Raw genomic sequence first — 23,474 nt, 5'->3', positions numbered from 1 at the left:
AGCCAGGGCCTTCAGTAATCCAACTCCTATGCTGTAGAACCAATTACAGGCCACAGTTTTGAGGACAGACACCCTCTCTATGTTTAAGAGTAATCGTAAAATGCTTTGGCCCTTAGTCATACCACTATAGACTTAGATTTTTGGGAGATTTATTTATACACTGAGCTGTCTCAGTGTCTCTCTTTCCTACATTATAAACCATGACCTGTCCACTTCTTACTCGCCCGCCCCCCCGGAGCCCCTATGCAACACCTTCCTTCTCAAAACCTCCAGAACAATTTGGTGAACAATTTACACCTTTCATTGACAATGCCGCCTGTTCCAGAAACCTTTGCATGGCCCTGTCTGGACCCTGCTTCTCTGCTCTACAAGGTTCTCATTTCTCTCCCTGTCTCTCCTTCTATCTCCATCCCCCTGTCTCTTACCTCCCTCCCAGCTGGACACAGCAGAGACCATCCAGGCTTAGTTTGGTTCTGCTCCAGATTTTTGTAACGTGCCTTCAGATCACTCACATGTTCTAAATGTTGAAGACCAAGATTCAGTAAGTCCCTGAGGATGTTTTGAAGTTATTACTTTATAATGTTCTCCCATGTGAGAGGTTTGTCAATTATGAGGTATTTATGTGCTTCACTGGTCCTCCAGCCAGCTGTTATCACTCTTGGAGGTGAAGACTTCCGGCATTGATTACTTACTACGATGATTAAACAATCACAGCAGAGTAGGTTTGGGGTATACAAGATATTTTCTAATGTAAATGTTTCAATGAAGAGTGTTTTGTACAAACAGACACATAATGACACATAAGGTCAAAGATCAATTTAAGAGGCGCTTCAATCAACATATTAGTTTCACTTTAAGCAAAGCTGCTCAATGCACTCTACAATCAGATTTAGGTCGCAGCGAGGAGTCTCAGAGACTGAAAGAGAGAAAACCTAAACACTGATCTGAACTCAGCCCGTTGGGACAACCAGTGCCACCATATTAGATTTTCCAGCTTATTGCCTCACACACACCCTCTCGCCTCGGGTCACTCTCCTGTATGAAGGGGAAAAGGGGGGCGTCCATTACTCCCTCCCCGATGTGTTGATCCAAGAACGAAGCTTTAATATCAGCTGCCGGCTCTCTTACGATCCAACCGGGTTAATTCAATTCAAACAACGTTGAGAGCAAACGTGTCAATATTGAAAATATTAACTGGAGTTAGTCTTGCGGGCGTATCCCGTTTCAACAGACCCGGGTCCTGGGAGACCAGGAATGCTCGGCTTGATGGAGCGCTGCAGCTATGCCGGCACTCATTTGGTTAATAAATGATGAGGTGTGGAAGATTCCCTCACACTATCGTGGTGCATGAGATGCATTGATGAAAGATTAGGTAGAAAGTAGAAATGTGCTTAGTCTCAAAATTGAATCAGGAAGTTTGTCCGTGTGTGTCTGCAGTCATTCAATTAATTTGATTTGTAGAGAAAATATGTTTTCTTTTTTACAACAATCTAAAGAATTTGATTTGCGTATAATTAAAAGTTCCATTGATTAATAAGTAGTATATTTAGTTTATTTATTTAAAAGATAAATGAAAGTAAAGAACGTGAACTATTGTGAAGTATATGGGATAGTCTATACATTTAAGGTTTAGGTGCGTCTGTCTATCTGCATGTGTCTGTGTGTGTCAGTAAGACTGGCGGATCTAAATTCCTCTCAAACCGCCGGACAAAATGTTTTGAATATTAGAATGGTTTTCGGTTTTTAGGATAAATAAGTGGTGGAAAGAGATTCTACATTGGCAAACACTGAAAGTATGGGTAAAGTGAGTTATTTTTTCTTCTTCAATTTAATTTTTGGAACATTTATTGGTTCAAAATAACATGAAATGTAGTTTTGGATGGTTTTCAATGGATTTATTTTTAATTTTAAAATAAGTTTTTTTACACTGTTCTGAAAGGAAAATGTGTGGTTATGTATAATGTCAACAGGTTAAGTTGCCAGCTCCATCTTCCATAGTCGATAATAAGTGGAAATAGAGAGAAATAAGCAAGAATCTGAGGATTTTTTTCACTACCTGAAGATGATAAAACAAAATGTGATGATGATCAGAGATATGCACCTTTACTTTTACAAGCCAAAAAATATTGCTCTGATCACTAAATCACTGGATACAGTATTGGTTGCTGGTTCAAAATACCGTCTCATATGTTTCCATATGATTACTTATTCATTGAAGGACAAAGAAAAATGTTTTCTTTACTATCGCAAAAATAAAAAACCTATTGAAGGTACCGAAATAAGGACAAAAATTGGTATAAATAGGTATTCTTATTGTACTGAATGCAAGATTCTGTGAGTTTTTTTTGTTTTTTTTTCGTTTTCTTTTCAGTTTTTTTTTTCATATCGGAATTTATGTCTGCATGTTTTGTTATAATTCAAAAAATCGAAATAAATAAAAGAATAATCAAAATTATTAAGAGTCGGATATCCGTCTCGTTAATTAGTGTTCACCTGTCCTCTGTTGTGTCAATAAACCATCAGGGTATATGACAACAAATAAAGAGACATTATAACAATATTCTCCAGTGATGTAACCACCAAACATGAATTTATTCCAGTAAAATAGAAACATTTTCAATGAAAATTAGGGTGATATTAAAGAAGAGTTTATAGCGCCCATTTTAGCAACAAATCACACGTTATTTTGAGATCATATGTATGAGTAAATATTATTTTCTCATGTTTACAATCAACAGATGTCAGATCCAGTATTGTGAAGTCATGACAGTCAGCTGAATTCCACCGTGTATTCTTCATTTTAAGAACATTAAAACATATTTCTGGTCCGTTCAAGTTCACACACCTATGGGGCATTTTGTCAAAGTTGAGTGGTTTTTGAGCAGTTTATAAACCAAATGTCCGCTTGAGTGCAGAACAGCTGTGCTTGAAGAATGCCGTAACTTCCCCTGGCTGTATACTGTAGATCAAGCTAAAGCACCAAGAGGTTTAGAATGGGCAAACATCAGTGTTTTGCAAATTATTATTAAAGATTGAGGATGATTACACCACCGTGGTGTATATATTTTACAGAATGATTTGGATAAACTAACTTCACCCGCACTTTTTCTTAGAACAACGGCTGCTCATGCCTGAGTTTAATATGCTTTAACCTCAACTGACAAATGACGGACACATTAAGAATGAGATTTACGAGCGACAAAGGGCCAATAAAGCGCCTGTTTTTTTATGATCAAAGTGCAATTCTACATCATCTGACTCCATTTGGAACATTTAAAGTTCACTTCTCTTCATTTCCAGAACGTCCATGCATCTGTCTCGTATAACAATCATAAATGATCCATGCATCATCAGGCAAGCCATTAACCTCCTATAGGAGGCAATGTTAATGGGAGTTGGACTTGATTTTGGAAGTCAATCCAAATTACTTCAGGACTTAAAAAAGAACACAATGTATTTTATTGTTATTCTATACACAGTAAATTAGCCACCACAAGCTTCTACCTTATTAAATTATGTAAGTAAGTAAGTAATTTGTATTTATTTAGCGCTTTTCCAGACCAGTGTATAAACCTTTTTTATAATAAACATTGAAAATATATAATATACATTATGTAACCAAAAATGACCATCACAATGAGTGAAAGGGGCATAATATAAGCTGCACATTGTAATAAAATATTGGCATTCATTAGGTCCAAGAATTTTTTAATATCTCTTATTTCCAATATATTTTCTTTTGGCTCTGCTTGTTCTTTCTACGAGGTGATGATGTGACACAATTTTACATAGGTGTCACATGGCCAATTACTCTTGAATTGAAATAATCAGTGTTGAAACAGGATCATGGATATTCATATTTTTTTATATTGTCTTTGTGGCTGGAGAGATGTTGACCCAGATAATCTGAGAAGAGGACAACTGGATGCCCTCAGGGTTGGGGGCAAAAGGTTGAAACATCCCAGATTGATGTCCACAGTGAAGAAACTGGACTGGAGTCAGTTGGCCGTGGAAGGCGGGACAAACAATGGAAGCTGGTCTAAAGAGGCTTCTGGCCTGCGGCACGTAACTCATTGACTTCAGATTTCTGGAGCAAGCCACTTCTGCTGGAGCACCGGGGAGCAGGATAACCTCAGGAGGACAACCTGCCGTAGTACGAGTGATGGAGCGAGAGGAATCTGGCAGACAGGCAGTGCGATCAAAGCTTATTCGGCATCTAAGCAGCAACCGTGGATGAACCAAAGACTCACGGAGCGGCCTGGCACATGGGCAGACGAGCTGGCAGGGAAATGGGCGAGAATCTGGAGGAAATTTTGCAAAAATTGAAAACACAAAGGGGAACGCTGTTTGTGTGCCGGGGGAACATTACGATTGCCACGCTTCAAAATAGACTTACTGATCGATGTGCTGAGTGGTTCAATGAAAGGGTGCATCCGGGATTGAGTTGAGCACAAAAGCTGCTGAGCAGACTAAAAAAATTGAGGTTGAAAATGTAAAAAAATAAATAAAAGAATCACAACAACAGGGCAGATTTAGAAGGAGAGAAATGTAGGCAGTCTATAATTCTAGTGTGTTTTGTTCTTATGTGAATGTGGATCAATCCAAATTAGATAATTAGTCTGATTAGCTGTATGTTGTTTCTTTATTGCTGCTGCCAAGGAGTGGAAAAGTTATCTGTTTTTGCCGAGATCAATCTAATGTGGCCAAAATAGAAGGTAGCTAGATTATATCCGAACAGAAAGTAGGTCATGTTGCCCAATAGGGAAGTAGCTAGATATACCCTCAGCAACCAAATTTCGATTGAAAAAGTAACACTTGAGTGTTGCCTGAAATTAAAATTGTAGTATGTTGCACAAAAAAGTTTAGAAGCCAAACAATGTCTCGACAAAGAGTCATCAAATGTAGTCACACCATAGCTAGTTGAAGCATATATGCCTGTATTTATTATATTTAAGTGTAAATAATAACAGTTATCTCAAGACAATTTACAGTATAAAAAAAACTACTATATGTCACTGCACAGTGATTTGCTCATTGCTCGTTTTTGAATTGCTGGGATCCGTTTTTCCTTTCTCCACTATAGTCTTACTACAACTGTAAAGTGTCTTGAGATAACTTAGTTATGATAAGACACTTCAAAAATTTTTAAAATTTAATTTAATATATAAAGAGATATACAGATCCCAGCCGATCACAATGAGCCACAGTGCACAGAAAAAAAAACATTTTAGCAGGAAGAAAACCTCAAGTGAAGGAATTTGGATCTGTTGAAAATGTCATGAAAGTACCTTGAAAGGAGTAGGAGCATATCACGAGGCCTCATTAACCCATCCCTAGTGGATTAAAGACACAAGACAGAGAGTAAGCTTGGCGTATAAAAACTCCTCCAACAATCTAAATCTATAGCTACATAACTGCCTGAGTGTTTGGACTGAGGTTGGTAGTGCCTGCAGCCCAAATGAAGGTCAAATTTAAACTATCAAATATATCATTAAGAAATATTTCTGACAGCATCGTATTCAATTACAGCAAATTTGTATTGTATTTTAACGATAATTAAATTTAATTTAATTGTACGGCACTTTTTCTTAGTGTATTGATTGTTATTAATCAATTATTTTTTTTGTTGCAGGACATAATTTAATTTTGTGCCTCAGAATTTATAGAAAAAATGTATGTTTCAAAATGTTAGTTACATTTAAAAAACACATATATAAATAAGCTGTATGTTTCCTTTTTTTTTAAATAGGAAAAATACAATTACTTTCTTTCTTTTAGGTCATTGATCATATTTTGTCACGTTTTCGGCAATTGAATGCGTTTCATTTATTTATTCATTGTTCCTTGATGGGCCTTCATAACAGTCATGTTGAACGTGACCTCGGAATAGGCAAACAGGAAGTCACCATATGTTCCCTCAGAACCCGAAAAGCTATCGCAAGAATTAACTCTCTCTTTTTTTATGTCCATAAAAAAATCTTCTGTGATGTGTAAACAGGTCTTTCATTAGTGTGTCAGAATCACTGTGATCTTTTATCTTGCTAACTGCTGCCAACTGTGAGATTCCATCACAGTTTGTATACTTGTTCAGTTTTGCCCGAGCATGAAAGTGTGTCAGTCTGCCACCATCTAGCTCCTGGCACCGCGGGAGGTGCCTGGAAATGAAGCAACAGATTTGATGTTAAAAAACAACTTCATCTGCATCCAGAGATGAGAGCCACAGCTATGTGATAAATATCATAATCAAAGCTTTGAAGGTGTTAGGATAGTATAGCAGTATGTATTTCACATGTGGGTTCCAACATTTGTGTTGTGTCAAACCACAAGAAAGACGTGATTGATTTCTCCTCTGATTGAAACTCATTAAAAAGAACTGCATCATTAATAATGTCATTAGCTAATTGGATATTTGATTTGTATATTTATTTACTTGATCTTAATTGGTTCTGGGGCTTGACAGTGAGATTGATTTGTCTCCAATTTGCATTTGTCTGATCACTCAACAAAGGTCACTCAAACAAATACAATCAATGAATCAACAACGTTTTAATTTGTGTATTTTTGACTCTACATCACTCCGGCCTTAAAAGCATTTTCTGCTTTTTTGACACACAACATCAATCACCTAAAGCGGTGTGAGGTGCCTGGAATATCACTTGTTTCCTTGGCAGGAAATCTGGTAAACTGCTTTAAACGCTGAACTTGTGTCTCTATTCTAACTGTACGTTGCCCGAGGTCTTTTTTTTAAATCTTGTGCGTTTTCAATAATTCCCATCTTGGCTATTTCCCACCAATAACTATTTAAAACACAGTATTTGGTTATTTTTAGTATTTCCATACAACGAATAAAAGAGCTCGCTCAAAATCCTCGCTATTTCATCTTTTCATATTTGACTGGGATGCTCACCAAAAACTGGTCCACAGTTTTTAAAGTTTACAAAGTGTTTACTTCAAATTTCTGTCATGCTGCCATGATGTAGGACTTTTGTAGAGACACAACAGTGATGATGGCCTGATCAAACTTCATTATGCAGTAGCCTATTTACAGTTCATTGGGTTGTGCCCTCAGATCCAAAATGATGTGAAGTTTTAGTAGAATAGCTGTTTAAAGCCAGTGATTATAGAACAGAGAGTGACATCTAGTGTACTCTGAAAATAAGGTTACTGCCTTATTAAGCTTCAACCCTTAACTACAAATGAGAACATTCTGTCATGTTATATTTAGCCTTTAAACCTTGGGAAGTTAGTTAATGTGTGTACAAAAGTGGTATCAAAGTAAAACTAAATAGTATCGAGCTCATTTTCTAATGTAAGGTTATAATTTTACTAATATTGTTACTTGAAGCGTTTGCTGTTTTAGAAGGGTTTTTTTGTTGTTAAGTTTCGGGTTTTCTAATAAACACAGGAGTCCCAGAAAGTCAGGGAAAAGGCTGCACAAATAAAAATGTCATAAGTTGTTTCTTGAAGGAGTCAGTAGACTCCATCAAATGCAGAGGGAGAGGAAGATCATTCCACAGCTTGGCCTGTATCAACTGCAGGCGAGACAGCTCCTTCTCGTTTAGACACGAAAATAAACTGTTACAATAGTCTAAACGAGAAGACACGAACGCATGGATTATAAACTCTGGATTGTGTTGTGACATCATTTTTTCAGTTGAAGGAAACAGTTTCTGGTAAGTTTTCTGCAGTGCTGAACTAGAGACATTTATTTGTCAAATACAACACCCAGGTTTCTCAGGCTCAGTTTGAAAGATTTGACAGGCCTAAATAGCCAAATTACTGACTCAACCCTGGAACCTTATCATCAGGAGCAATAACCAGAGTTTCAGTTTTGTCCACATTTACCTGCAAAGTGTTTTCACTCTGAATGATTTTACCCAGGGGAATCAAGTACAGCAAAAAAAATAAAGGTACCAGAACAGTACCTTGAGGGAATAGTCTAAACGATAAGACACATACGCATGGATATCGTGTTGTGCTTCATCATTGCATCTTGCATAATTTTTCCCCAAGTTTAGAGATTTTTCTCAGTTGAATGTGTGTGTGTGTCTTCGTGTGCCCTGTGACTGACTAGTGTCCTTTTCCAGGGTATCCCCTGCCTCTCGCCAAAAGGAACTGGGATAGGCGGCACAGAAAATGAATGAACGAATGCTTGCATGGGTTTACTTCTGACTTCTGAGTGTCAAACCCATTATGGATTCATTAAATGAATGAATTTTAAGTTGTATTACTAAAAGCCAACTATTCAGTCGCAGTAGTGCTACTTCATCTACAAAAATCTGTCAAACAATTTCAATTGAATAAGGCTCATTTGTTCTAAATTAATGCTGTTTTGTGCCAGCTATGCTAGATTTGACTTGCCTGCTATATCATCATTTCAGCCCGTCATGTTCCTCCATGTCACGTACGTATGTTTATTGGTTTAAGACAGACAGCAGTGCTGCATCTGGGAAACGCTGTGGGTATCACATAGATCATAATTGTCTCTACAAGAATCCTTGTCTCTGTGCTAATATGACAGATGTAGGGCTTTGTCGGAACAACAAGGTCTCCATCCGGTGAGTAATAACTGTGTGCTCACACAAGCATCGGACAATCTCGGTTTTCTAAACTGTCCACGATCAAAGTGAATCACCTATTGCATATACATATTAAGCTTGTTATTTACATGTCTATGATATTTGGTAAATAATACAGTTAAATAGTGCTGAAAAAAAAAAAAACATGTTAGAGGAAGGGCAAGCATGGGAAATACTTATAAGAGTGCATGTAAGGATTAAAAAAGATTAGGTGAATATATAAAATCAATATATAAAATCAGTCAAATAAATACCTGCAAAGGGTTCTTGACCATAATACCTAATAGTGAACAAATGAATAAGGAATATTTTTGAAAAAAAAAAAATTAAATACAATGAGTTATGAACAAAAAATAAAATATGTTAGAGGGCAAAAAAGACATTAAATAAAAAATATATATACAGTATATTTTTTATTCTGTTAAGTATATCAAAAAGAAAAGTGTATCTACAAAAAACAATCCAGTATTGAAGACAATACAAGAAAAAACGATGAGGTTGAAATAACAAAAGAAAATCAATACAATGTAATTGGATGAATTATTTTCAAAAATACATTTTTCATATGTTATTAATAGATGAATATTTAAAATAATAAAATACAATATATGGAGTCGACTGCTTTCCTTTACCGCAACAGTAAATAACTCTGAAGATACCCGAGGGACTGGAGTAAGTTAGGTAATATTGTGTAATTACTTGATGGTGGACGTGGTGCACATCTGTCAGCCACACTTAGTCATTTGGAGGAAGGTCCAATGATGAGGAGCTTGAGAACACATTCACTCTCCCGTCTCTGTGACCTGGATTTGGTGGAGTTAAGACATTTGCTAAGGAGGCAGGTCTCTCTGGTGGCCTCAGCATTCAAAGACAGCACATATAAACAGTGTTTCTCTGAATCATTTATTGCAAGTCACCAGAGTGAAAACCTACATTTTGCTTCCAAAGTACCCAATTTTTATTGTTACATAAAGAGGGACGCTGATTGGTTTTTGATTTGATATTACAAAGGACGTACTGCCGTTTCAGAAATGCTGATGAATTATTTTCCATGATTGGGAGGTTAAAATTCGAGTCCTTGTGTTGAAAGGGAACAGTCATTTATCTGAAGATGTTCTCTTTTCTTTCCCTCCGCAGGAGGATGGATACCACAGATGAACGTCCACTTATGTGAGGCTCTGTGTGAGGCTTTTTTTCTTCAAACCTTTTGTTTGCAGATTTCTTAAGCATGCAGAGTGAGATATTGTTTCCCTTCAAACTGTCTCTTGTCACGTCTCTGACAACAGACGCACAGAAATGAGGTCGGATTATAAAATCATCAATCACTTTTGACTTCATTTGTTGTACTTCTTTGGTTTTCAAATGCACGAATTGGAGCTTGGATTTCAGGTTTTAGAAGAGCTTGAGCATCCATTTAAACTCTCATTGATTCATCCATTTCATCAGTGACTTTTATCGTGTTTGCCACATTAGCCTCCTTGGAGATTGGCCATCTCTCCATCTGGTCCTGGGTCGGTGATGTTGCCTTGCCCCAAATTTTACAACCAGATGAGCAACTTTATGTATGCTGCTTGGATGCATAACTTGGACTATGTCTGTACATAAAGCCCTTCATCAAACCCTCTCCAGTGATCGGCTCACCTTCTTTACTAAAGTCTCAATTCCTGTATCATAATTTGCAATCTCAAATGTGGCTCAAGTTTTGGACTACAGATTTCAGTTGTTTTTAGATTAAAATTAGAGTTAGAGACCATTTAAATTAGAGAATCACGGCAAGCCAGCAAGTAAACATGAAACTGGTAGAATCTGAAACATTAAAAAGACTCTTATAGAATCTGATAGTTGTCATGAAGATAGTTGCTTCCTTGATTATCTGCTTTCATTCTTGGTACTCATACTTACCTACTACCTATTCCAAGGAGGTCATGTGACCATCCGTCTGTCTATTACCAGAATAGATTTGAATGAACTCCTCAGGAAATGTTGGTTATCGTAAAGAAACAGATGATGATGTTGGTGATGTTTTAAATTACTATATTGAATGGCAATAATTTCTCTTCCGGTTCCTAACATCTGTTGTAAAGGTGAGCTAATTTGCAATCAAGGATATTTCAAATGCCAAAAATGGTATCAAAATGTGGACCATTAAAAAATGATGTGAATGATGTTTCAGGGAAAAAATTGAAGAAAATAAAAATTGGGTGTAAAGCACATGGTTAACATAATGATGAACTTCAAGCTTTTTATTGATATTTTAACAGTTGAATTTCTGTATCAAAGGTTCTTCATTTGTTCATCCTGCTGTTTGCAACTGTATGTATTAGAGTCGATATGAAGACAATGCAAATGATCTCAGGGACCTTTCCTTGCTTTGTAATACGACATTCATCCCGATCCTCTGATGGGTTTGATTCCCCACCCTGCACTAGACACTGAACTTACAGCCCCTCCAACTATCTATCAACTGTCTACAACTGGGTTTAAGGGTATTGGTGACAGTTTTGCAGCAAAATTGAAATAATACTTGTACAAGTGTTCTAGTTATTTCAGTGAACAGGTTTTTAATTCTACGTCTTGTCTTCACTTACCCAACCTTTCATGACTCACTCACTGTTCCAGGCAGTCATACTGGTCCGTCCTCCACCTCATTTGTGATTTACGAGCACCACGGTTTGTCTCTGCGTCATGTCTGCAAAAGTTCATCAATTATGGAAGTTGTCACACTTGTCAGACTACAAACCCTGATGAGGACTCAGTCGTCAACGTCACATGGCGCAGACAGCTGCATATCAATGATGTCCAGAAACTAGGACGTTGCTGTTGTTGGAATCATTTCTTCTCGTATCATGTCATGGTGCTGACAGAAGGGGGAGTGTGTGTGTGTGTGTGTGTGTGTGTGTGTGTGTGTGTGTGTGGGGGGGGGGGGGGGGGGGGGTCAAGGGGTATTTTGTGGGTATGAGTAGTGGAGCTGAGCATTGGCTGTATCCTGGATTTGAACTACACTCAAGGATATGCATACAAATATGATACATCTGGGGGTGACTGATAGCGGACGTGCGACCCCATGTACGTCATCCTGAATACATGATCATTTCGGCTCAGGCTGCAGGGCAAGCAGATTGAGCCTTCAGTGGGACTGTGATCGGGGGGCCAGGACCTGTGAACAGGACGGGAGATTAGGCTTCACTGGCTGTGTTGAAATACATCTCAAAGCGTCACATGTTAAATCCAAATTACGCTCACAAAAAGATAAACGGCGATTTTATTCTTTTCCCCACACTAGCTTCTGGCTGATTCACCCGGTAAGCGCAGTAGTGATGGAGCCAAACTGTCATGCAAATCCCCCCATGGGTGTTCACAGAGCAGAGCTGGGGCCGCGGCAGCACTCTGTTATCGCTGTCGGAGCTGCTGAAAAGACTATATCAGATAAAGTGTCGGAGTGGGGATAGTAAAGCTTCTGCTGCTGAATTGTCGTGCTGGTTTACATGGCTGGTTTGTTATGATGGCGGTCTAAGATTGCCGGGTGTTGAGATAAGATGTTAGAATAGACGAGCAGGAGATCAGCTGCTCTGTCTGAACTAATATTCAGACTGATTTGACTCTTCTGAAACGGCTTTGAAACATTTAACAGCTTTCTCTACTTTCTGTCAAGACTCTTGTGATTGTTCAGCTTTTAGATGAGGTTAGTGTAACAAGGATGTTGAAAAGATTCTGTATAAATGTCGAAATCATTCAAAATACATTATAGAATCAACATTGCTTCAATCTAATGGAATAAAAGAAGCTATTATATTATGATGAAAACAACTACACAGTTCACAATGATGGAAAAAAATGATAATTATGCATCAAGGGAAAATGAAATTAGCAACACATTTCTTTTATTCTTTTTTTGATTTAAAGTAATAGTTATGGAAATAGAGTAGTAGCAATTTGAAATTAGAAATTGGATTTAAAAAGATAAGAAAGAAAAGTGTACAAAAACAGTATTAAAGTAACCATATATGGCTGTTTATTGAAAAACGGACAAGGAAAATAATGATGAATTAAAAAATATATTAAGTTAAGTCACAACTAGTAAAACCAAAAGAAAAAAGTTTTTTTAATTCTAAATGATATCTTCCTACAGATACTGGTCAATTCGATGATGGCTTTAAATGTATCAGACAAAATGTAGTGCAGAAGGTCAAGAGCAGAAGACTTGAGTGTCTTATATTTAAAAGCTTCTCTTTGAACTATTCATTGAGGAGTAGGATTACACTGCTGACATGCCTCCTTCAATACCCAGCCCTCTTATCAACCCTCGCACTTATTAGTCAACAATTTGTCCTGGATTTTGGCCGAGAGAAATGCTCTGTATGTATCTGTGACAGGTGGCGATGCAGGACTTAAGAGCGCCAGGATGTTTATCAAAGCATCACAAACAAGTGAATTCATAAACCCGCCACTCTGCTCTTAAAGTGGATTCATGTAAAAAATGCTTTGTTGTACGGTTAATGGCCACAGCACGACAAGAATGACACCACTGATCAGATTTTTTTGCATGGTTTTCTGCTACTGTGGTGAAGTAGGAATTCAACAGAACAGAAAAGTGTTATTTAAAATAAATAAATAAAAGATTGGTTTGTGAAGCTAATCTGCTGCAAGCCGCAGGTGTCCGACCGTGATGCTGCAAATGAAGTTTGACATTTCGTTTGCTTTGAGAGCTAATTGGAATAACATTTTGCTTGAACTCAAGCACACTGATGTTTGAGTTAAGAGGTGCAACTCAAATATCCGACATGTTTCTGTGTTTCTGATTAAATAGCTTGACTTGATATGAAGTCCCTCAGACCAACTGTTACAATCAACTGCCTGGATTAATACAGGATGAGCATTTCTGATGGAAATATTTATTGTTCCTCATCATTTTATTCTCAAGAAACATTTTTTGAATGTACATTTTTATATTTTGTTTTAACGTTAACAGTGCATGAAATTTTGGGGAAAAAAAAGCAACTGTGTGATTTAATAGTTTGCTGAAGATATGACATTGTGTTTTTAACTTAAATATGGGTAAATTAATAAACAGTAGATAGTTGGTAACAGATGATGAAACTAGATAGCTCTTCAGATTAAAATGTTCGATCCACACATTTCACAAAGTTCACCCAAAATTCAAACTTCATTAATTTTTTACTCACTCTCATGTCGATTTAGGGTTGGGATTATTTTTTAAAGTAATCCGTTCCTTTGTAGAGTTACAGGTACAAATGTACATCCAACCTAATGATGCGATACAATCCAGAAGTATGCCAGGTAAATATCGTGAGTGCTTCCAGAGCGCATACAGTCTACTGTCAACACTGTAAGTGCTTGCGATATTTACACAGTTTACCTCCGGAGTACTTTCGGTTTATACGATTTCTATACTATAAAGATCTGCTACAACATTAAAATATAGACTTCTTTTCAAGAACAATTATTCTACATTTCAGACGAGCAGTATGGAGGCCTGTGGGTGTTTTTAACTTAGTTAAACAGTAAAGTTTCTTGAGATTACTTTGTTATGATAAGAAACTTTAAATACAATTGAATTAAATTGTTTTTAAGCGTCTTTTTGGAGGAAGATAAAGGAAAGATCGAGGCGTTACATTAAAGACTTGCCTTTTGTCTATAACTCTAAAAAGTAACACATTACTCCTAAAATAATACCAACCCATAGTCACATTAAGGGTGAGTAGAAAATTAGCAAAGTGTTGGTGAACCATTATTTTAAGCGAGAGTTTGTTGTGTGAGCAAGATATAGAGTAATCTCCAATCTGCTATCGATACTATTTTATTTGCTAAAAAGAATGACAAATTGGATCTAGTGAGTAAGAAAATAAAACAAAACACAATATGGATGAATGAGCAGCTTTGCAGTGGTCAAATTCTACATAAAGAGAAACGTTTATTTCTTCTGTGTAAAAGATATAAAGCCTTTCTGATATTTGGTGAGCCTGATATCTCTACAAATACATTATTAGTTAAGATGAGAGATATTTTCTAGTGGTAGCTCTTTGTTCAATATAAGAATCTATATTAAATAGGAAAAGGCTAAGAAGAAATGACTGAGCGACACTGGCTACAATAAAGAGACTTTTATTCTGGCATGTTACGCTCTGTATTGTTCCCTCACATAGTTATCTCACCGTATTAAATTGATTTTAATATTAACCGATTGTATTGTACTCAGAGGGTCTGGTAATAGCAAATGAACGTAGCTGAACCACTCAGTGGGAAACATGCATGTAATGTGCTTCGTGTCCTGACTTCCTTCTGTGTTAGCGCTTGATCAATGATAACTCAAATTTCCTCTGCTCAGATAAAAAAAAGTCTTCAAGGAAGACCACACAATGGCAAAAAAAGAGCATGAAATTGTGTTAAACCACCTCGAGCTCATCTCTCTTTGTAGGATCTTTCTTCTTAACTTGTGTGACGATGAAGTATGGTTGATTTAAAAAGGCGTCAAATTATAGCCGCTGTAGTTCATGACTCGAATATTCTTGTCTTATAGTCGCAAACTGAACATTTCTTAGTTCTGTGATGATGTTACGCTCTGGGAGATAGTTAAACCGATTGTTTTTGTTGTCATTTTGGGGAATATTTTAATTGATGTTTAATCAGCAATACTTTGAAGAAAAAAGAAAAAAACACAAAAAAATCATACTCCTGACATACTCATACCTTCCTCTCAAGATGCAGTAAGTCTCTCATCATGACCATTATGAAGTTGCTACTCTATAAATTTCTCCCCAGGCTAAAGGTCTCTGCAAATGAGGTTACTGGAGTGAAGCTCATGATGACTTCAGCTAATTGTAATCCACACCTGCTTTGTTTACACAATGAGTCCCTTTGAGCTGGAGACTTCCAGGATTGATGATGAGTGGTGACAAACCCAATGTTTGACCAATCACAGCAGTGAGTGTGGTTATGGTCAGTCAGATTTGATTTCCAGAAAAAACAAGATTTTCAGGCTTAAGCTCATTTTCTAACGTAAATATTTTGTACAAACAGACACATACTGATGAGTACAATAGAGGTCCAAGATCAATTTAAGAGACACTTTAATCAACACATTTGTTTCCCTATAAATATCAGACAAGAGCAAATGTTGAAGGTGTAAACTTTGAGCATACTTTTTCCGTTTTTTTTTCCCCGTCTTTTACGAAAATGTAAGTAATGAAACAAAATGACCATGATCTCTTTTTTTTTTGGCTCAGCTCTTTCTTCAACACAACTTTAGGACTGACAGAGCTGCAAAAATGTAAAAGTTCAAAATAATGTCCCTCTGTTGCCATTTATAAAATGTGAATGTTTATTAAATGTTGACAAGAACATTGTAACACAGTATCAAGATTCAGCAAAACAATCTATAGTACTTCACCGGAAATAAAAAAGAAACATAACAAAGGGTAACCAAAACAGTTCTGCGCTGGAAATTAATTGAAGCGAATGAATAAAGATCTATGGAGAGATGGAGGATTGGCAGGTAGAGCTAAGGCAATTAAGGATACACTGCACTGGAAAGAGAAGGATAGGAACTCTGAAGGTCCAGGAGGATGTAGAGTCGCTGTTACAAGACATGTCAAATCCTTTTTTTTCATTGACTTTTAACTCCCAGCAAAGTTCAACAGAAACAGAAACAGGAGATAAAAATGGATTTACACAGATAAAACAGGGCAACATTGAAACTATACAGTGACCACAACCTTGTGTGGAGGTGAATAAACATTTCCAGAGTTTTATTTATTTATTTTTTTCCGACAGGTGCGAGCGCAGTTCAACACAGTACCAGTAGGTGGTGTTCACGCTAATGGGTTCACGATCACAATAAGTAAGTATTTCTGCTTTTTTTTTTTTCATTTTTCTATTCTGCATTATGTAAATCGTTTTTATTAACACAAACAGCAGGGGAGGCAGGTTGTACATAAGCATCACATTACCGAAAAGTCCACAGAGAGACACGCTGAGCTCCTTGTTCCGTCTTGCTCATGCACAGGAGGAACCAAAGCGTGTGCGCGACGCTCAACAAAAATAGAGACTTTTATGTTCACTCCCTAGACAGGTACACCATTAGTACACAGGCTCAACTCCCCTTAACTCAGTGCTAATGTGGTCGTAAGGTTTGCTCAATCAATTATGAACAAATGAGAAGCTTTTCACTGCAATCTTAATTAAATATCGTTCCATCCCTAGGAAAAACACATCTTTCCATAGCATCTGTAATTTAAACTTTAGACTCGTCATACTAGTGTCATACTTTTTGAAGATAGCAGAACTAAATTTGAAAAAAAAGAAGGTTGTCTTGGTTAACCCTTTACAAAGCGTCAGGGGGTAAGTTTTGAACCCTTGAAATGCAAGAGTATCTTCTGTGTGAGATGAAGTCATATTTAAACTAGTAAAAAGTACTTGTTAATGGCTTCAAACATTTAGTTGTGAAGAAGGAAATGTTCCCAGATCCCAACCAAAGGTGCTACTACTGATTGTGTTGTACTAGTCCTAAAAGTTTGATCTGAACTGTGTCAATGTTGACCATAGACCCACTCCTGCCAGTGTTTAATCCGGGCGAGGTCCAGCTTTAAAATGTTAATTTGCTTAACAAGTTCATCAATGAGACTTGTTCGAAGCCCTGCCTCCTTGATTCCTAAAAATATCACATGTATTTTCCTGGTATCTGTCGAGCTATTCACAGTAATAAATGGCAGCTTTTCATCATGTTGAGTATGTGATTTTATATAGATGATTGTAAGAGGACAAAGTCCTTTAGCTGAAGGGAATTTAAGAGATTCCGATTCAAGTTAAGGCAAGAGAGGGCATCTGTGTTAGATGTCTGTGATGTATGTGACCTCTCTACCCGCACATCTTACATCGATTACTGACTTAGCTACAGCCTCTCTGGAGATCCTTTCCCTTATCTTGTTTGAGATGGATTCTGGAGAAACAAATGCCCAGAAATCTGTGAAGTCAGCTCTCTGTCACACTGGGTCCCAAATCATGACACGATTTGCACAAATTGTTGGAGGCGATTCAGCTAGGGGAAAAGATTTGCAGGGTGAAATTCCATTTGTCAGCAAACCGGGAGTCAAAAGAGGTCAAACGTTCAACTGTCAAATAACGTTATGGAAATCACCCTTCCTATAGCGTCCTCGAAAATCTGATCTTGATTTTGTTGATGGAATTGAAGGCCTATGTTAAAACCTACCTCTACTCGAAGTCATTTCTCTGTTGAACCATTTTAACCATTAAATGTTAAGTCTTGGAGTCATTGGACAGATGATGTTATGGAGTCTTTTTGAACATTTCTTGGGCTCATTGAGTTTTGGTGAGTTAGGGAAGTGAACATAATAGTCATTTTTTTGAGGACACAGAGAATGTCTATGCACATGTGCAGACACACGCATGTACAACTCTCTGCATGTCAGGGACACACAATCACCACAATAAGAATGTCAGACCAATCCTGCAACACTGTTTTGTGCTATAATAACACTTGTATCATAAGTCTGTGCTTTGAAGGAAAATGTCCTTTAATCCATGGCAGCAGCACACTGGTCCTCGCACCGCTGTCAACAGGAATGTCTTTTAATAGATCCAGAGTCAGAGGTTCTCAGTGCAACATTTCTCTGTGCGAAATGTTAACTGTCGATTCAAAACTGTTTGCCATCACCAAGTCTTCGTTGTGCAAGCCATCTGAAGTAAATCTTCCCCCTTATTGTGCCAAAGATTTGTGCTGCAGATTGAATCCCACATGCCATTTTTTCCCAATCCTCACACAAACTTCCAATCGGGAACGGCGTTGTCCTTCTGCTCTTCCTCTCATGTGCTTGAGTTCCATTTGTGTTTCATCATAATAAGAAAACGGCTTTACATGCTCTAAAAGTCATACACGCTGTACAATAGAATCTACATATATCTTTAAAGCTTTTAGTACATCCAAAATAACTTGATGAAACTTAAAAAAAATACAGTTGATTCACCAACTAAAATAAAAACGTAAAAACTTTAATTTCTGTATTTTCTAATCATTTTTTCCATCATGATATATACGACTCCTGCTCTGAGCAACACAAGGTTTTGACAATACAGAATCTTATCTCTGTCTCATGAGAGAACTGTTCAAAAATAAAATGGTCACATATTGGGGAGGAGGGAGGAGAAAGAAAAGATGACGGAAAAAGGGAAAGAAAACGGTGTGATAGCCTCATCAGGTGGTTATATTAATACACACTTGTTCAAGGTCCTTTAAACTGTGCTGTCATTCCAGTAGCAAAGTCTGTTACGGGGTGGAGTTGGAAAAGTCTAACTACAACCAAAACTGGTTGGAGGAAAAAACTGCTATTTGAAATCTTATATTTGTGTCATTTACTAGAACTTAGTATCCTCTATGTTCCTTCTTCTAATGCCTCATCTGACAACCAAAGAGGATTATTTAAGTTTAATATTAGTTTAGCCGTTATTCCAAGTCCCCAAATTCAATCATAGAATCTAATACTAACTGAGAGTGATGGTGGGATTTAGCTGCATCAAGTGTAATCTGACAATATAATAGTGTCATCCACATAATGCGATAATCTGATGTAGAAAGTGGTGCACAGTTGATAAACCATCTGAGAGATACGTTTGAGTGTTGCTTATCTTTTGATGATTTTACCTTCAGTGTGAGATGAAATATCTTGCTAATGCATACTTACGTACGTCCAAAACCTTTTTTTTTTCTCATTTCTGTAAAACTTTTGGGATTATTTTACTTAAGTCTCTCAAAGACTGATGTACCCATCAGAAGGTACATTTTTCCACACAGACGGACATGTAACATTATATTATTTATTAATCTACTATGTACATATGTTTAGATTTATAAAAAAATATGAATCCCTCCATATTATTGTCAAATATGATACAATGTTACTGACTTGTTATGACTTGTTGGCTGGTAGCGGCCCTCAACATCTATCTTGATAATAGCCACGACACATCATTTATACTTTCACTTCCTTTTCTGAGAATCTCTTCAAAACAGCTTTTTACCTGCCTGGTACGAAAAATGTTAGTAATTTGCACGTGATCAGTTTGGATGTACAGATAGGAGAAATCACACGCTTCAAAAATTGACATCCCTTTTGCCAATTCATGCCCAAACTGACGACTCTTCATTATTCTTTTTTTACTCTCCATCAGTCTGTAAAGGGAGCTGTGAAACAACTCGCTTCTCCGCCCAAGTCATTCAAAAGTAGGACCCTAAAAACTGGGGCTACACCCCTACTGTCCAAACCATGCATCATATTCACGCCGCCTGTCTTGATACTCTGCTGGACTCTGGGAAATTGATAGTGTTGAAAAGCTTGCTGTCACTGTTGTTAACACACTCCAACCTCAAGTTCCATCTGTGAGTGCCGCATCAGTTGGCCTGAACTCAGCTGGCAGGCAGATCAGACAAAGTGCCCAATATGCTCCCTAATGGCCCAAGTCCGACGAATGAGACCCCCCTCGTCGTTCTGCTCTCCTCATTTCTCTTTCTTTCTCCGGACCTCATGATGCTCCATTCTTTCATTCACTCTGCCCCCTTTACCCTCGCCTCATCTCAGTCTTGTCAAATTGTTTTCAAAAGTCCCTTTATCTCTTTGTCCATCTAATTATCAGAGGGATGACCGTTTTCTCCATGACTGCAGCTGGTCTTATCCGCGTGGGATGCAAATGTGACACAGTCCATCTAATCGTAACCAATCTTTCCACACAGAATGAGAGAAAACTGAGTGGGTTTATACATATCACATAATGATAATTTTGTAAAGAGGTTCTTTCCTTTGCTATTTTGAATGATGCAAGATCCCATGTGGCACCTAGTGATCTGATAACATGGACTGAAATGTTGAAACTATATCTGAAATGTTGGACTCCTAAAGGAATGACACAGACTAACAAAAGGACCTGAAAAGCGCATTGAGACACCAGGAGGCAAACAGCAGAGTCAGCAAAACCCATTTAGGTCAAAATCAAACAATACCAAGAGAGTCTGTCTACTACTATCAGAAATGTTTAAAAGAGTTCTTTGTCTCTAGTTTTCTTCTCATTACTTTTCCCTCATTTGTTTTCCAGGTCGCGGGTGGGACGTATCTTCATCTCAGAGAATTTGAGCGAGTACTGCCAGCCAGTCCACGAGGACCACTCAATGCCGTCCGCGTAGGAGGTGTGCTGACCGCGCAGGTACTGGCCGTTTAGGTTGGAGGTGTGGCAGTTGCGGTACCACCAGGCGCCGTGGTAGAAGGAGGCGCAGTTGTTCTCAGAGTGGTCGTTGTCTTGGTCTTTGGTGGTAAACTTCATCCCGTTGTGCTTCAGCAGAGCATCACCTGGAGTTGTAAACATATATGCATTAGTAAAAAAGTATACTTCTGAAGACATTTACAAATATGTTTATGTAAAACTGTTTTCCCAAGAATTGATTAGGTTTTCAGTTTGGAAGGTGTATTTTTTTTTAATGTTTTTTCCCCCTATTTAGAATTACTAGTACGTTTTTTTCCATGTATTTTAGTTCTTGTTCTTATCAAAGGACAGGTTGAGGGAGTAGTTGTCGAAGTAAAGTGAGCCAGTATCCGTCTTCACAGAACATTCTGCATCTTAACTCTGGGGAAAAATCCAACTGCGAGACACATTTTTTTCCAGAATGTCCTGCATCTGCCCTTGGGCTTCCTCACCAGGGAGTTGTCAAGGAAACAATCTGACAAGATTCCCAGGCAAGCTACTAATTGGCCTAATTTCATGTGGAGAACTGAGTAGCGACTGGATTACTTCGACTTTCTACCTAAGAAACAGACACTGACTTGTTCACTTTCCAGTGACTAGTCTAGTCACCTTCGTATTGACCCCCTCCTGTTTGGTCTCCCCCAAGATCGCACAAATAATCTATAGCAAGAATCCTCACCAGAAAGTTCACTGGCTCCCAATAAATCATATACTGTAGTTTATAACAAGTATTTTCTGTACCCGCGCCTGCCTCAATAGTGTGAGGACCAGAGCCTTCAAACTTCCCAAACCATGAAACTCTCGACCTGACTGCCAAGAATTCCAGACCGCTGGTCTTATAACAAAATGATTGGCTTATAATTCAATTATATTAGATAGGAGCTTAAAAAAATACATTAATATGTTTTCTTTGTGTTTAAAAAAAAATTGCGAGCCCTACATTTATGATTCCTTCCTACTCTACAAATATTTTAGTTCATAGGCCAACATTTTATTTCTTCTGTTTACTTTACATTTGCTATATTCACCTCTATTTTCATTGTTTTCTGTCTCACAATACAGAAGAGGAAACCATGCTGACTCAGCTCTGTTAGGAAGCGTATAACCGATGAGCTGTGAGAGAACAAAGTTTTTCAAAACATCATCCACTTGTGTATGAGTGTGTGCACACATTGGTGTCACATCATTGATGTTGTGTTTGTTGGAGTTTGTTCCAATATAACAAAAATAACAATTCCTCAGGCTAACGTTACAAAACAATAACTTTCTTAAACTAACACTATAACAGAAGTTTCACAATCATGTCTTTGACATTTTTGTTTTGGGGTCTTTACGCCAGTAGAAGCATTAGACAAAGAATCGTATTTAGCATAAGATGAATATATAAATAAATAATATAGCATCCAACCTCAATGAACTGACCTCTGACTGTTTTCTCTACAGCCGGCTTTAAGACTCACAACAAGCTTCGGCTCTTAAAGGCTTAGAAATGAACGCAACATCCTTTTTTGGAGGAAATGTTCAAAGAGCTCCTAGTGTCCTTTCTCTTTTCCCCAGCACCGGCTTCATACTGTGATCAGAAGTGTGTGGAAAGATAAAGCTGGGAGCAGAATGAAAGACCACTCGACAGCCATCAGGTGACGGCTGACAGCTCAGGGAGGCTTCAAACAACCCTTAATTGCTCAGGATGTGGCCACCCAGCTCCTAACTCACTCACTCCATCCTACTTTTTACAGCTTTTACCGTCACCATGGTAGCTGATGGGCAGAAGGAGGAGACCAGACAGGTAGCCAAAGAGGACATTTGCTGAGGGCACCGGTTGATGGAGTCTGTCTTACGTGAACAAGACCCGTTCCATCTGACCTTTCGTAGTGAAAGCTATCGCAGACCACAATTTTTTTAAAAGGTTTCCCGCATGTGCATAGATCAAACATACTGCTTTCATGTTTTGGTTTCTATGAACACACTGCAATTTTTTGCCAGCCCAATGATCCCACCTCTCTTGCCTAATTCATATCAGCTGAAAACTGCATGAACATGATTTCTAGTCAAATCCTTTTCTTTCTATTTGCTGCAGTAGTAATAGTTATAATTTGTCGCACTGTTGCCTGGTATGACTGACGACCTTCGCTCCCTCATTCCTTCTTTGTTCTACTGGAACTACTTTGTTTTTTTTTGGTTCCCGAGTCTGGCTGACCCTCCTTTCTCTGAACTTCATTCTTTTGAGTTGTTTAGATTATTTGCAATTTAGATTTGGACGATAAAATAGAATTCTGCTGCAATCTTGTGTAGAATTGTTAGTTATCTGTTGTGTGTAGTCTTTACTTGATTGAACAGTAAAACACTTTGTTTACTTGATTGTTTGAATACAAAGCCCGAGATATGACATTGTATGTAAAATAAATAGATTGTGGCCACGAAATTTGAATTCACCATCGGGGGGGATGTCACCAGCTCAGTTGTTATTCCTCAAAATATTGTCTCTTATTATCACTAATGCCAAAATATATGAAAAATGCCACAGCACTGAACAAAAACCAAAATAGTCTCTTACCATAGCACAATAAGATTTCAAAAATAACCAGGTAAAATAAATGGAAAGTTTGGGAATGATCCCTGGAGTTTTGAGTC

The 23,474-nt window shown here is 37.7% G+C and overlaps 1 protein-coding gene across 2 annotated transcripts in view; it reads right to left on the bottom strand.

Annotated features, from left to right (window-relative positions):
- Positions 1–15,894: 15,894 nt before the first annotated feature.
- The window catches only part of fibcd1b (fibrinogen C domain containing 1b), a 112,450-nt gene continuing 104,870 nt past the window's right edge, over positions 15,895–23,474 (bottom strand). For both annotated transcript variants that reach the window (XM_087792141.1, XM_087792142.1), the window contains one exon: positions 15,895–20,950. In XM_087792141.1, the coding sequence (XP_087648267.1) occupies positions 20,685–20,950 (266 nt within the window). In that variant the 3' untranslated portion in view covers positions 15,895–20,684. The remainder of the gene's footprint in view (positions 20,951–23,474) is intronic.

This window comes from Callionymus lyra, chromosome 5 (assembly GCF_982586985.1).
Source record: "Callionymus lyra chromosome 5, fCalLyr1.hap1.1, whole genome shotgun sequence".
Lineage (NCBI taxonomy): Eukaryota > Metazoa > Chordata > Actinopteri > Syngnathiformes > Callionymidae > Callionymus > Callionymus lyra.
Note: the sequence above shows the minus strand (reverse complement) of the source record. Positions and strands in the feature narration are given on the sequence as shown.